We start from the raw sequence: 16,013 nt of genomic DNA on the forward strand, positions 1-16,013 counted from the left end.
GAAGTCTCACGTAAACGGCTCAAATGAAGGAGGTTCAAAGTAAATCAATCAAAGGCAATTCTTGATTTACGTTTCTTGCACTTCTCATTTTTAATTTTACCATAAGCACCGTTTAATTTTATTGTTGTTGTAATTAACTATATCAAACGCGCCGCAACTCCAAGGGTACACCACTTGGAATCATGGTATTATTATGTTCGGCTTTTAATTTACGTAATTTTATTTACCGCTTCCAATTGCGCATTCTCGGATCGATTCACTCGCATTTTCATTGCTTTTAGATTGGAGCTGTAGCAGATGTGACTGGTATCAGCAACGATGATGCAACATATCTGTATGCATTCTAAGGAATTATACAATTTACATTGCGGCAACTCAGTCCATTTTCGATTTCTCTCCTTAAGAGTATATCTGCACCCTCTAATTGAATGTATTGAAGAGGTTCGTAATCTGAAACCTCTAGGTTCTGGTTTTAAATAGCAAAATTACGAGCGTTGCTTATGAGAATATTTGAAAAACAAATTAGAGAGGAAAAGAATAATGAAACTTTTGATACAAGTTGAGAACTAAGAGCATTGCTCTGATTAATGAAGTGGAGTTGTACTGGAAGCCGAGTGCTCTTTTGGAATGCATAAAAATAGTTCTATTTAAGTATATCATAGATCTATGTCACAAGACTATGATTAGGACATGTAGTAGAGAATAGAAGTAGTAATAAGTGTAACTGGTGTTGCGTCCCATTAAATACTGAAGGAATTGCAATAGGTAATTTTAATACAAAAAAGTCTAAACAAAGGCCTTTTCCACTGAAGACCAAAAGTACTACAAACAAAGTATAATGGATGTCGATGTCCCGGAAAAGAAACCACAAGGCTCTTGTGTGTGTCATGAAAGCTAGTGTGTTATTGTGAAGCAAGTTGACGACTGTATCATTTGGGATCATCTTCACTGGTATTACCCTGCACGTAATCAACAATATCAGTGCCATTTAAAAGTATGTTAAGAGCAAAATGCAATGTATCTATCTATACACGTCTATTACGATTGATGGCTCTAGAGTTTGTATTTGGTTTTTCGATAATGTGCTTGCCAAAATAACACCATCTCGTTAAAAACTGTGCAGGAATTTAAAGATTGAAGTAGGAGATTCAAACACTCAATTGTTTCGCATTGACCGCTAAAAAGAATGTGCTTTTTGACACTAATTAGAACCACATGATAACCTAATGTATCTATCGCTTCCTCTCTACCATTTTTCTAACCAAGGCGCAACCTTTGTCCCTATCGAGTTATTCTTCACCGATTTTTTTTCCATATTTTAGAATTCAAGAAAGGGTGAAACCATTGCATTTTTTCTTTGTATACTTAAAATCCAAAAGTGTATGTGATTTCTATGAAACCTTCACATTCTCAACATTCTAACTTGGAAATAATGGGATTACGAATTCTGAGGCCAGTTTAAAATGTGAAGAATGCAAGGTAGTTCGGAGTTGATGCCTAAAGGGGAGATTAATCCTCCACCATTTTTGTTAATTTATTCTCAAATTATTCATTATGTTAGGTTTTATCCAATTTGCTTTTTCAAAACCTTTTGATTGTCATACATTTAAGACTTTTGTACAAATTGTACAGAAACACCATATTTGTCCATATCAACATCCGAACTTTGTAGGTGTATCATAGAAAAATTTGTCAAAAAATCACTACTACGCAACCACAAATTAGTTTATTTTTGAACTTCAGAAATTAAATATCATACACTACACGGTAAAACGGTTGTCTAGATGCCATCTCATTGTTTATTTTTAAATTACTTGTACACCTATCATGTTAAAAGATTTGTTACCACATTTTGGCAAGTAGCAATATAGTTAATGCATGTATTTCTTTAAGTATTATCAATTCACTTATTTATCACAACAAAGCTAATTATACACTTTTTTGGAAGTCTAAAGAAAAAATTATCCATTTGTTCAAAAGTAATAAATCGAATGCACTTCAAACTTCAAAGTGTTCCCAAGAATACAAAAACTTCTTTAAATGACAATCAAAATCAATTAATGATTTTCTTTGAAAATAAAAACATGTGACTTTTTTAGGCACTTATCCACAAAAAAAAGGAAATGAAATACATCTATATACTTGTTAAAACTGACCAAAATGTTCAAACTTTGTAAATTTTTCTTAGAGAAATTGGTGCATTCCATACTGATTTTGAAAACATGAGTTGATAAAGCACTTGACAAGAGAAAACAAATCTTAGTAAAAGAATAAAAAAGAAAACATTTTTTTTAGAAATATACTATGGTTAATTACTCAATAAAACTAAAAAAATTCTCATATCTAGTACTAATTTGTTCATTAAAAAACATTTATCAAACGTTTGAGATTACGTATATTCACAAAATTCATGAAATCTTCTTAAAAAAAATTGATTGGCATCTAGACAACCGGTCTACACTTTAGCATAGTATTTAATTTCCCAAAGTCCACAAAATAAAATAACTCATGGTTGGATAATATAGATTTTTCGATATTTTTCAGTGGTACACCTGCAAACATAAGATGTTAACACGAACCAACATGATTTCTGTAAATTCATACAATAATTTTAAATGTATAACAACAAAAAGTTTCAAAACAAGCTCATGAAGAAAACCCAACACAACGAATTAACCAAGAATAAATTTACAAAAAAGAGGGAGATTTGTTCTCCAATTTAGGTCTCAACTCTATACTTGCACCATTCACATTTCAACTGCCCCAAACATTCACAATCCTATTCTTTCCGAGTTAAAATGATGGTCACGTGAGTTTTTCAAAGAAATCAGCGCACAAAATTTGGATTTGAAGTTTACAAAGCATAAATTCAATGGTTTCAGCCTCCTTGATTTCAAAATATGGGAGAAAAGTCGGCAAGAAAAAACTGATAAGGACATTGGTCTCTTTTTGGTTAGAAATTTGAAGAGAGGAATATGAAGATACATAAGTTAACAATAGGTTCTAAAATATCATCAAAAAGCATACTTTTAGCGGCCAAAATGTGTCCCAATTGAGTGTTTTAAATCCTATTCAACCCTTTTGATTCCCACACAGTTTTTAACAATATGACGTTTTCCGGTAACACAGAATTTGCAAAACCAAATTCAAATTGTAGCGCCTTCAACCTTTAATAAACGAGTACACATAACCTATAATACTAACTAATGCGCTTCACTTATAGAATCAAATATATGCATGCTACATGTTTGATTGCATAATACATACTTTCTGAATTTTCTAATGATGGCTCGTCATATCTAACTGATGCTTTTTGGGACTTGAAACATGCTAGACAATTCACAAGTTTAATGGCACTAGTAAGACATAGACAATGACAATATTGCTAACAATAAGCTTGCAAATAAAATAATTGCTAATAAATAATATGACATCACAATTCAATCAGCCCTTTCTCCTTGTACTTTGCATTAAGAGAGAACTACGAATAAACCAAGACATAGAAGAAAACGAGAAATTTTGAGATGAGATCAAATTGGAGTAGCAGAGAGTTTATAGCTGGCACTTAAATTTCAGTGAATAACATATATGCATTACGACAGGAGATAGGAGAAATTGACTGGAAAAAGATAATAGCAGTTAAGACAAATTAGTAACTTACTGCTCTTCCCGATCAAAGCCAAACCTTTTCCAAACCAAAGTTGTAGCAAAGGAGAAAACATCACTAACCTCTCTTACCAATTCAAGGCCAATAGTCTGATTAAGAGAGAACTACGAAATCAAAATTGCAGTCTGATTAAGGCCAAAGTTGCAGTCTCAAGTTTGGTTTCAACTATCAACCACCAAATGGGAATCCACTGTGAAAGCATACAAATGTGATTAAATCCCATTACAAGAAGGGAAGGACCACCAAATCAAAATCAAAAAGACAAAAGAAAGACTAGATGAAATTATTTTTCGTATTTGAAGAGTCGAGATATACATGCATTTTTGGTGAAAATTTACAGAAAAAATCTACTAATTTCTACCAGCTGAAATTTGATCAAAAGGTGAAGGTCGAAAGTTCAATTGCAGCAGTTTTTTGGGGTCAAACTCTGAACATAATTGTTGACTGTTGTACAATATCGGATGTCCAAATGCAAGAACATTTGAGAACATAGAAACGAGAACCCCCGAAACAACTGTGTTCCTCCGTAAAATTAAACAAGGTGGTACAAACAAAAATAATTGAGGACAATCGACCAACACATCACACAAAGATCCTAAACCCTGTTCAAATATTGTATCTCAAAACTACGATAAACAATTATGAAGCCCCAACTTTACAGAGACGCTCAGCAAAAGGACATGAGAATAAAATCTAAATATCCCTCGAGATGGAGAGCAAAGAAACATGGAAGGAAGTCTACAAAAATCAAGAGTGTTGAGTTTCTTTTTCCTCCTTTTTCTCTTCATGCCATAACTTATAGAAGGTCAAAAGCAGAATATATAGACAACAAAAGCATTTTATCCATTCTAGTGACCAAAAGCATAGAAGCACCAACAGATTATAGTCATATGAAAAAACAACCATACCCAAAGGGAAGAGCCCTCCAAAATCTCCAATTCGGGGAGCCATCTTGGCTGTTCTCCTCATCAATGTCTACACCGGCATCCTTGTTTGCAACTCCCTCAACCCTTGTCTCGCACAACAGCTTCGAACCAGGTTTTGCCACTGCTGCTCCACTCCACATTGAAAGTGCAACACTGTCTTTTTTTGACTCTTGCAATTCCTGGAAAAATGGCAACAATTCTTTGGTTAAAATTATCCTCATGAATCTTGGGTAAAGCCGGATTGAACAAATTTGTGGTACAATGGAATACTTTTGTGAACTCATGCTTATTGAAGTAATTATAAGAGAGCCCTTGGAACAATTGGCCGAAACCTTCCAAGAAAAAAATCAAGAATATACAAAAGACCGTGTAATCTAAGTCGGTGATCTTTAAGAATTATTCAAATTAAATATTTCATAAACCATTGATGTAAGAAATTAAACGAACTCGTTTGATTTGAGTTGATGAATTTCAAGAATTACCTGAAGAGATAAGAGACGGAGGCCAAATGGTGGTCGGCACACGAGATTGGCGGTCGCAGGACGAGAACGGCGGACGGCGGAGGTGGCTGCCTAAGAAGACGACTGATGCCGCTGTTACAGTAGAAGTAGCGGTTGGGGGAGGAGAGGAGGGGCTGCCTTGAGAAGGTGAGGAGTGCCTTTTAGTATGAGGTGGCAACGGTATGAAATTCTAACGGTAACAATTTTTTTTTCTTTTTTGATCTAAAATAACAAAATTAACCTTCTTGCTTGGAAATTTAAATTGTTATCCAATTGAAAAAATAGATATTGAATATACATATTTTTTTGTACTTAAACAAACAATAAAGAATATGATATTAATTAGAATTTTTTGTACAAATATTAATATTTTTTATTGTGTATCTTAAAAAACTTGTTAGATAATATAGATCAGATTCTTTCTGATAAATTCAATATTTTTAATTCTTTATCCAAAAGCCGTTAGATAATATTGCTAAAATCTCTTTTGGATGAAATTTAATAATTTTTTATTTTAATATAAAAAATACAGTATATTCTATTTGGCATAATAAAACTTATTTAGGTTGACCACATTTACGGATGCGTGACGCTTAAGTGGATAGTTTCAATGATTCATTTTATTATCTCTAGATTAAAAATTTTAACCGATCATATCTAACAATCGTGTGAATTATAGTAGTCGAATGATATATTATAAAATATAAATTAATATATTAAAATCATAAAATAATGAAATCTAAATTACAAAAATCCTCAAAATGATGGTAAAGTGAATATTTGGGTTATGAATAAAATAATTTTTTTTTGGATAAATACAAAGAACAGTGAACTATTTGCTACGTGTGCTACTATAACTAAATACTAACTAAATTTTATTTTCAATAAATAGTTATCATTCATTTCTTACTGCAATATATAATTAAAAATCTCATATTTTAATTTTAGATGATATTAAAATATGATATTTTAGTTTATATTATCCAAAGTTAAACTTAATCAATAAGTTAGTACATTCTCATGAACTTTTTTGTATATAAATATTTAATGTGATTCTTATAAATTTTTACCATTTTAATTTCAACATCCACTACGACAAAATGCTTATATTTCAAAATTTTCACCACATATTATAATTGTTAGTCAATATACCATATTTTAATTTTGGATGATATTAAAGTATGGTATTTTGCTTTATTTTATCTAAAAACAAGCTTAACCAACAATTAGTATATTTTGATATATTTTTTTAATAAATATTTAATATAATGCGTATGAAATTTTATCGCTATAATTTCAATATCCACTAAAACAAAAATTCATTTATCCACTATATATTAGAATTATGTCAATCTCTTATATTTTAGGTTTAGATGATATTAAAATATGGTATGTTAGTTTATATTATCTCAAAACAACGAGCTTAATGAACAATTCAGTTTTTGATATTTTTTTATAAATAACTATTTAATATAATCCCTTTGATTTCAATATCCACTACAACAAAATGCATTTATTTCAAAATTCACCATATATAAGAATTGTTAGTCAATATGTCATAGTTTAGTTTTAGATGATATTAAAAATATGGTATTTTGGTTTATATTATCTGAAAATAAACTTAACTACAATGTATTACGTTTTGATAATTTTTTTTGCAAATAGATGTTTAATATAGTGTATATAAATTTTACTATTATATTTAATATCCACTATAACAAAATATATTTGTTATTAGTTATCTTAACCCTATAATACTTATAAATAAATGATGGGTATGGCCCAGCATAATTAGGCCAAAAAACGAAATAAGAAGCCCAGACGCCTCACCTTCGTATGCCCATGACGAGGAAAGAAACCCAGGTTACATGGCCAAACACGCTCGGTCCAAACACTTGTAGCTGGCCCAATCCTCATATACATGGTGATCCTTGAAGCCTGCGTGGCACACATATTGGCCTCCAAGTAAGCGTGCGTGGCACGCATATTTAGCCTATTCTCATAATAAGAGGGTTTATTTTACAGAATTTTTAAAACACATTGATAAACAAAAACCCTTCAACTGCAGTAGTCAACCAATTGAAATGGGAGACTAGGGAAATGCTTTCTTGCATTGCTTTATCATTAGATTGGGAGAGGGCAAAAAGACATTGAGAAGTATGTGAGCTGTAATCCAAGGCATTCAAAGTTGCCACTATTTAGAGAGGTTGACCCATCAACATAAACACAAAGTATATGTTGTACCTGGGAATTTTTCATAATCTTACCTTACTGCATTCATTTCTCTTTATGTCTCCTGAGTTTTGCATGGAAATCAGAATCTTCGAGTTGTGTCTTCGCCAGAGGGTACCAATTCGGTGAACGTCCCCGCTTCTGCTCCCTATAGGGGACCTGGTCTTTTCCAGACATCCTTGTCATGGGGAACATTGAGTTTGAATGGAGTGAAAAGTGAATGAATAAAGAAGTCTAAAAAGAAGTCATGAGGTCAATAATCCATATTCGGTATTTTGAGATTTAACGTGTCGTGGTTTGATACTATCCTTTCCCTTTTGAATCGGTATCTGTCATTGACTTGTCCGTGGCGATCTTTGCTTACATTATAAATTGAGCTTCTACCCTGTCTTGAATGCTTCTTGCGTACGGCGATTTGTTACAAGTGCAAGTCGCTGTGTTCCCTACAACTCAGGTATGATCTTAGGTTGTTCTTGTTCAGATTGTTCATTCATATTCCAGTCCTGGAATCCTGGAACCATGCTAATATGCTCTCCTGTTTCTAGTAATCAGGTAAAACTAGGAAATGGCTACGACACAAGTACTTGATAATAAGGGCTCCAAGTCCAAGAAGAATGCTGTTCTTCCACCTAGAAGGGGTCAGATCAAAATCCAGGTATTTCATCACATTGTGAGGATGTTCAGGCAAGCAGCTGCAAAGCTACGACGACGACCGACACGAAACGCAAAAGACAGACAGAAACAAGAAAATGACACGACGATATAGCGTCACTACTACTGTGTCCTGGAACAAACACCATCTTTTTGTTCCTTGTACCTTTGAATTTTAAACTAATGACCGAATAATGAAGTTCTCTGGGTAGGGAGAATAACTGTTTCAAGCTCAACGGGTATGCCGTTTGAGTTGATGATTGATTTCTAAGCGTTGCAGTGAACTGGAAATTGTACATGCAATTCTGTTAGACTGGGGAGAGGTTGTTTCTCTATCAATAAGTGGCTGGCACAGATAATTAATCCACGTAGAATACAAAGGTTTATGCATGGAGAATAATACGTTTTATGCATAATACAGTGAGTTAGAAATAATTGACACACCTGCTAAAAAGTTTTCCAACATGTATTGTAGGTTTCATAAGGATAAAGGTCGTGACACGTAGGGGTGTTATCAATTAAAGGACGAGATAGAAAGGCTAGTGAGGCAGAGGTATTTTAATTTATTATTATAAATATAAACTATTGATTAGTTTAGTAGTAATATAATTAGTGAAATGTACCAAAAAGAAATCATACCGAATAATTTAAAATTATAAAAAAGTATCCATTATCTGAAATAATGCAATTGAAATACATAAAAATATTTTATAGTTGAGATTAATAGATGTTCACAATTTGCAATAAATTTATATATTTATGAATGTTAAGCATAGTGCTGTTGTGAATTGAAATAAAAGATGATGGTTACCTAGTTAGGAAGATAGTCAATGGTTTATGTTTAAAATTTGTCATGTAATATATTTTGTCAGGTTTGTGTTTAAAATTTTGTATTGTCTGTTGTTACGCTATTTTCCTTTGAAGTTATGTATATGAGGACATCTAGTGAGGGTAAATATAAACTTTTGGCGATATCTATTATCTATTGTAATATCTATATATTATATTGATAAAATAGAATTTATTTTACGGGTTGAAAAGAAATTACTTTTAGAATGAGTTGTTATTAAGTAAATGATGAAATAGTGATAATTAAATGTAGTGAGTAGGGGGTTCTACAAGTACTTATGATCATTGTCCATTCTTCAAATATGACAATCATATCCTTATTTTTCTTGTGCTCTATTTTGATGATATGCTAATTACTAGCCCTAGCATAAATATGATTAAGGATTTGCAATGCAATTTGTGAAAAACTTTGAAATGAAAGATTTAGAAAATGCCAAGAAAATTTTAGGAATGACCATTGAAAGAGATAGGAACAGCTCTACAACCAAAAATCCTATGTCAAATCATTGTTAGAAAAATTTTCAATGATAAATTCCAAACTCACTTCTGTTCCTTTAGGTGCTCATTTTTAACTTAGTAAAAATCAAAGTCCTAAAAATGATTCTAAAAAGAAACACATGCAAAAGACCCCTTATTCAAATGCTATTGGATCTATAATGTACTTAATGGTTAGCACTAGACTTGATATTGCCTATGCAGATAGTTGTCAAAGTAAATATAAATCAAATGCGGTTTTCATCATTGGGAGGCTCTTAAATGGCTGCTAAGATACTTGAATGGTTCTATGAATGCTAGGATAAAATTTACTAAGTGTGCTGAAGGTGTGAACTTAGTCGAATTTGTTGACTCTAATTATGTAAATGAAAGGAATAGTAGGAAACCTACTACTTCTTATGTATTTACCTTATGTGGTGCATACGTTAGTTGAAAATCTCAACTTCACCATATTGTTGCATTATCTACAACAAAAGTTGAATATATGCTACCACATAAGCTTTTAAGGAAGTCATTTGGCTTGAAGGGTTACTAAAAGAAATTGGTTTCTTAAAGCAAAAAGTCACAATGTTTTCACATAGCAAAAAGTCATGTGGCCCAAATCCCTTGGGCCCAACCCATCTCACTGGATGGCTAGGATTGGTTTGCTTTATGATGCTTGACCCATTTCTCCTTGCCCTAGCCCATTCCCCTAACCCGGCCCATTAGGTCGACCCGCTTCCTTCCTTTTTTAAATAGGTCTGTCTCTTCCTCTCTCTGTCATAACCCTAATCCCTTTCTTGAAGCATTATTTCTCTCAATTTTTTCTCTCACTCTTCTTCTCTCTGATATTGGGACTCTTTCGCCGTTTTTTTTATTTCTCTTCATCGCCATTTATCCTTGATCTTCTTCAAGTATTAAATGGATTCTTCCTTTATCTATAGTTGGCTTTAGTCTAGTTTGTTACCAAAACTTGAAACCCTTATCCTCTCTCTAATCTCCTTCTGTGTTCCTTAAAGTTCTTCGCGGACAAGCTTTAGTGGTTGAATGATCTTGTGAATCTAAGCCTTTGTGGCCCTAGGTTAATATAATAGCGTTTGTGGTAGTTTTGGTGCCTTTGTGGCTCTGTGATTCCAAACAACCGTGAGCATGGGTTGTGGCGTTAGTGGCTTTTGGATTTACATTTACTGATTGGATCTGCCCTTTTGAGCCTTATTCCTGTAAACCATTGCGATCTCCTACCTTTTCGCTTTTTGTTTTAATACTTACTGTATTTTTAGTTCTGTACTTCTATAGAACTTTATTTTTATTCTATAAAATTGTTGTATAAAGGGTTTTGAAACCCTATCAAAATTTGTAATAATTGATGGGCCTGTTTTTGTTCTTTGGGCTTGATTCGGTTTTTGGAGATTGATACCTAACACAATCATAGCATCAAGAGGTTCATTCATCGATGCCATTTAGAGTAATAGTATTGCAAGAAGTGGAGGAATTGAAGGCAGCTTGGTTTGGCAACATTGTGTCGAAACGAAGGAATCATACTCTGATGGACCTAAAATTGATTAATTTGGAACTCCATCAACAAGCTCAATTATAACGCCAACAGTCAGCCACAAATAAAAGCGCCATAAATTGTGTTTTCCATTATGTCCTCCATTGTTTTTTTCTTTTCTTGATGCTTACTTGTGTATTTTCGGAGGAAAAAATGATGATTATATTACAGGTTTGGTGTTTGTGTTGCATTCAATTTCGAATCCATTTTCAATACTATGTTCCCCATAAACAAGTTTTGAAGTAACAAATATCAAAATCTTTTGATCAAAATCTTTTAATCAAAACTTTTATTTCCTTGACTAAAAAAATAGTCTTTACATTAGTATTCTAATTTACAATAGGCAAGACTAGCCTCTACAACAGAGAGCTACAAATGTCCTTGGACTCTTGTCACGATCATCTTCAACAGAAAAGGTCTTTTCTTGTGCTGAGATCATCTTCATCAGCGTTGTTCCTCGACATATATTTTCTTGTATCGAGATCATCTTCAGTCGTATCATATTAAATGTCATCATGTAAGCCTGAAAAGAAAAACAAAAGGCAAAGAATGAGAAACATGTGCAATCTATCTATACTCGTTCATTAAGGTCGAGGGACTCAAAACCCGTCACTGATTTGTCACGCGTGCTTGCCTAAATAACCTCATACCCCCAAGAGTTGTGTGGACATCTAAGGTTAATGTAGAAAATTTAATTACTCTACTAAACACACAATGTACTTCAACAAAATTCAAACCCAAATGGCAACTTATGTATCTACGTTGTTGCTCTCTCTCCCTCTTTTTCTAACAGAGAAAGTGATCAATGTTCCTATATGTTTCCCCTTTGTCAACTTCTCCCTTATTTGAAAATCCAAAAAGTTGAAAAGCCATTGTATTTTCATTTGTACTCTTCAAAACCCAAAAGTCTGCTTTGATTCCTATAAAATGTCCAAGTTCTCACTATTCTAATTTGAAAAGAACAGGTACATGAATTTTTTAAGCCTCCGAGAATACGATGGATGCAAATTGAGAAGAATACCTCTTTCGAGAACAATACTCCAACCTCTTGGCAAATTTGTTCCTAATTTATTCAATATGTTGGATTTGTTTTAAGGGTTTGCTTTTGCAGAACTCTTTAACATCATGTATTTAAAATTTTGTACAAATTTTACAAAATATCATATCATGTCATGTTATTGACATTTGACTTGTACAGGTGTATCACAATAAAGTTTGTTGGAAAATCATTATCATACAAAACACAACTTATTTATTTGTGAACTTCGTTAATGAAACATCACATACTAAAATATTGACAGTTGTCTACATGCCAATTTGATTCATTTATTTCTCGAATGTTGTGCATTTGTATTGAAAAAATCATCATAATTAATACATCATTTTTCAAGTGTTCTCATAACTGAAAAAACTTACATTCAATCTTCAAAATGTGAGGAATTCATCAATTTATAGTGAAAAGGTCAGATGAATTGCTTTTTTGAAATTATAAAAACTGCTTTTTTATAAACAAAAAAAAAATTGAATAGGGATTTTCGAAGTAATTCTGAAGCATTTATCCAAAAGCAATTAAATGAATGTATCTCAAAAACTACCAATTATTGAGTAGGTTTTTTATACAAAATTCTGGATACAAAAGTTTGTGCACTAGAAGCTGATTTGAAAAGAAAAAAGTTTATCAAAAGAATATCAATTCATTGAAGCATGTTTTAGACAAAAGGAAAGCCCAAAAAAGAAAAAGAGAGAGACAGTAAAACACTTGTGGTAAGTACATGTTTTAGAAAATGAAGGCATTTAACAAGAAAAATAAATTTGTAAACATAAGATTATTTAGTTATCAAAACTGCATGTTTCTTTAGAAAACATTTCTCAAATTTGAGACATAATATTGAAGAAAGAGTTCTCAAATTCCTTTAAAAAAAATTAAAAGTGGCATGTAGACAAACATCCTATATTTTGGCATAATGTTCCATTATCGAAGATCACAAATAAATAGCATATGATTGTATGGTAAAGAACTTCTAACAAATTTTTCTACGATACACCTGTAAAAGTGAAGATGCCAAAGAACATGACAACATGATTTTCTGTACATCCATACAAAATGATAAATAAATGGCGTCAAAAAATTATAAAGCAAACCCATGAAAAGAACCCCACAAAATGAATAAACCACGAGCAAATCTACAAAAAGAATGAAGTTTAGTTCTTCCCATTGGCATTCAACTCTACACATGCATCTTTCATATTCTTAGGAGCCTTAAAACATATATATTCCTGTTTCTTCCAAATTACAACAGTGAGAATGAGGGCACTTCATAGAATCACAGCAGGGGTTTAGGTTTTGAAGTTTACAAATTGTAAAAACAATGGTTCAACATTTTCTAGATTTTCAAATGTGGGAGAAAAGTCGACAAAGTAGGATGGAAAGGAACAAGGATCACTTTTCTGATAGAAAAACAAGTCGAGAGAAAACCATAGATACAACGGTTACCATTAGGCTCTAAATGTTGTCAAAATGCATTATTGTAGCGGCCAATGTGTGTTTCAGTTGAGTGTTTTCCTACTTAACCTTTTGATTTCCACACAACACTTAAGAATATGTGATTACTTTAGTTTGCACAAAATTGACAAACCAAATTCAAGCTGAGGCCCTTAATCTTACAAGAAGCGAGTATATATACAATCAAATAAAATGCTTGTGACACATGGTACTAAAAAATGATTTTTCAAATAAGTTGATTCCAGTTTATAATTGTATGCTATATGTGTTATGGGCAAAGAAAATCAAATATTGCCTCCGCATGCTATAAAATGCACTAAGATAGGATTGTGAAAGCAACTTGAATATGACAAAAGAACATAGATAATCATTCGGGTTCCACAGTGGAACCTGTGACATAAACCATAGCTCATAGAGTTCTCCAGTAAAAGGGCATAAGCAACATAGCAATAATACTCCATAAACAACATACTACCATGATGCAAGGGCATAAGAAACAAAGCAAAAATACTTCATAACAATTAAAGTTTTCTAGATGCACACATAAGCAACAGAGCAGAAATACTTAATAACCAAGAGAGCTCTCCAGATGCACTAAGAATTAAAATACTGTTCATCGATCACAAGCTAATAATGATTTAAGAAGATACTAAACTCAAGCTGAACTTGAAGTAAAGGAGAGCAGGTGGAAGGCACTTACATTACAGTGAATTTATATATATATAAATAGAGAGAGAGAGAGAGAGAGAGAGAGAGGAGATAGGACAATCTGATTGGTTATAAAGATAATAGTAAGAAAACGAAAGGTTACCCACGGCTCCTAAAATGCACTTGGTGTCACTGTCACTGATCAACGTCAAGATATCACAACAAGAGTTCCCATTAGCTTCAAGCAGTAATCTCACTCTAGATTGTCTTAGACCATCCACATGGTCTAACCAACAAACATTAGTATATTTGCTAGTAACAGGTCACATATAGACAACAAAGCCAAAATTAATCAGAACCAAAGTCCTATATGAACCAAGATTAACTAGTTCAGGTATTTTGAGAAAAATACCACAAACCACTCATAGAGAAAGAAAATCACTGTACCATTGTAACCACAATGGTAAATATGGAACTATTAGAGAACTTAATTGATAGGTAACTTTGGAACTATTATGCATACAACAGTTATATGTTGTTAGAACTTAACATTCTTTCCTACCCCATTCCAGGAGGATCAGAATTCAAGTCTATCTATAGCCTGCGACCTACCATCAATTTCAATAAAGAGCACATATCATGAATTCAAGTGAATATGCTTGGCATTAAGAATAAGAGAAAAATATTAACTAAAATAAGGAAATTAGTCACCCGAGCATAGAATGAAAGTGTCATCATCTTCATTTTCCCCAGAAGTTCTTGAAGAATTAGAGCCTGAAAATAAAAAATAGTAAAATTTCGCCTCCATTTTTGTCACAAATCCACAATGACCAACAATGTCATATTTAATTCACAACAATTTGTTCAGTGTAAACATGTCTTTAACCAAAGAAGAAAGTAACAGAGAATCACACCAACATACAAACAAGAAATAGGAGAAATTCAACACAATGACAATGAACATTTTTTAAAAGGAAGAACCTGTTGAACAGTTGAAGTTAATCAAGGTTTGAAAATGAACGAAATCATGTCCAAAAATGATCTGACAAAAGAATAAGGGAAAAATATTAACTAAGATAAGGAAATTAGTCACCCGAGCATAAAATGAAAGTGTCTGACATCTAATGGTTGTGGAAATTCATACAAAAATCATCTTGTGCCTGACAACATCAAGTAACACAATGAGTTGACCCAAACAATCAATACTTTCGTGTGTGACTTTCAGGAACCAAAATGCCAAGACAACAAAAATCAAACCACAGAAGCACAACATATAAACCAAAAAAGAGTCGACAATGAATAAACTGACCACAGTAGCGAGGACAAATTCGAAGCCGCCGTGGATGTTGAAGGAGAGAAGGTTCGGCATGTCGTCGTCGACCTCCATCTGGGGCGCCGCAGCACCGAGATTCGCTCTTGTCTCAGCCATATCGCTCTCCCAGAGGCATCTTCTCTCTACCCTCTCAATGAGCGAGGAAAGGAGGAGGTTTACAGAGGGGTGAACTCCAACGGACTAATTTTTCCTGCTTCAACGGTCACTTTCCAACTATTAATATTTTTTTCAACTTAATAATAAATCATTAACGGTTATATTTTTCTTTTTTTACCGTTGATTATTTTGTCATTAGACAAATTATTAATTAATTATTAAAACAAATCCGTTAGGTTTTTTGTGTCAGGCTTTACAAACTCTATTTGCTAATTAAATTTTGTTAATTTTTAATTATCAACTCGTTTCTAATTCAAAAATCATAATCTTTTTAGTAGAAACTAGGGATGTCTATTTTTATTTTTTAAAATTTTTATATATTTAATTACATATTTACTACTTTATCAATTTTATGTTCAAAATTGATTATATATTATAATTATTAATCAATTCATATATTTTATTTTAGATAATAATAACCTATGGTACTTTTATTCATACGTCTAATCTTTATACAAAAACAAGTTTAATCAATAATTTAGATTAATTTTAATATTTTTTTAAAATAATTATTTAATATGA

General features: G+C 32.4%; 1 protein-coding gene and 1 long non-coding RNA gene across 3 annotated transcripts; both read right to left on the reverse strand.

The window, feature by feature from the left end:
• Window positions 1-715: 715 nt before the first annotated feature.
• On the reverse strand, window positions 716-5,266 carry LOC148785134 (uncharacterized). The gene is made up of 4 exons (XR_016062737.1): window positions 5,076-5,266; window positions 4,576-4,772; window positions 3,730-3,857; window positions 716-959 (listed from the first exon to the last, which is right to left on the reverse strand). It is a non-coding gene; the product is annotated as an uncharacterized LOC148785134 (long non-coding RNA).
• Window positions 5,267-11,101: 5,835 nt separating this feature from the next.
• On the reverse strand, window positions 11,102-15,542 carry LOC105174367 (uncharacterized). 2 transcript variants are annotated; one of them, XM_011096444.3, is made up of 3 exons: window positions 15,312-15,535; window positions 14,714-14,776; window positions 11,102-11,374 (listed from the first exon to the last, which is right to left on the reverse strand). In XM_011096444.3, the coding sequence occupies exons 1-3, from the start codon at window positions 15,429-15,431 to the stop codon at window positions 11,201-11,203; spliced, it is 357 nt and encodes a 118-aa protein (XP_011094746.1). In that variant the 5' UTR covers window positions 15,432-15,535; the 3' UTR covers window positions 11,102-11,200. The 2 variants fall into 2 exon arrangements, 1 of the variants encoding a protein (XP_011094746.1); XR_016062735.1 differs by lacking the exon at window positions 14,714-14,776 and having other exon boundaries at window positions 15,312-15,542.
• Window positions 15,543-16,013: the final 471 nt, after the last annotated feature.

Source organism: Sesamum indicum, linkage group LG11 (genome assembly GCF_026168435.1).
Source record: "Sesamum indicum cultivar Baizhima isolate 11 linkage group LG11, ASM2616843v1, whole genome shotgun sequence".
NCBI lineage: Eukaryota > Viridiplantae > Streptophyta > Magnoliopsida > Lamiales > Pedaliaceae > Sesamum > Sesamum indicum.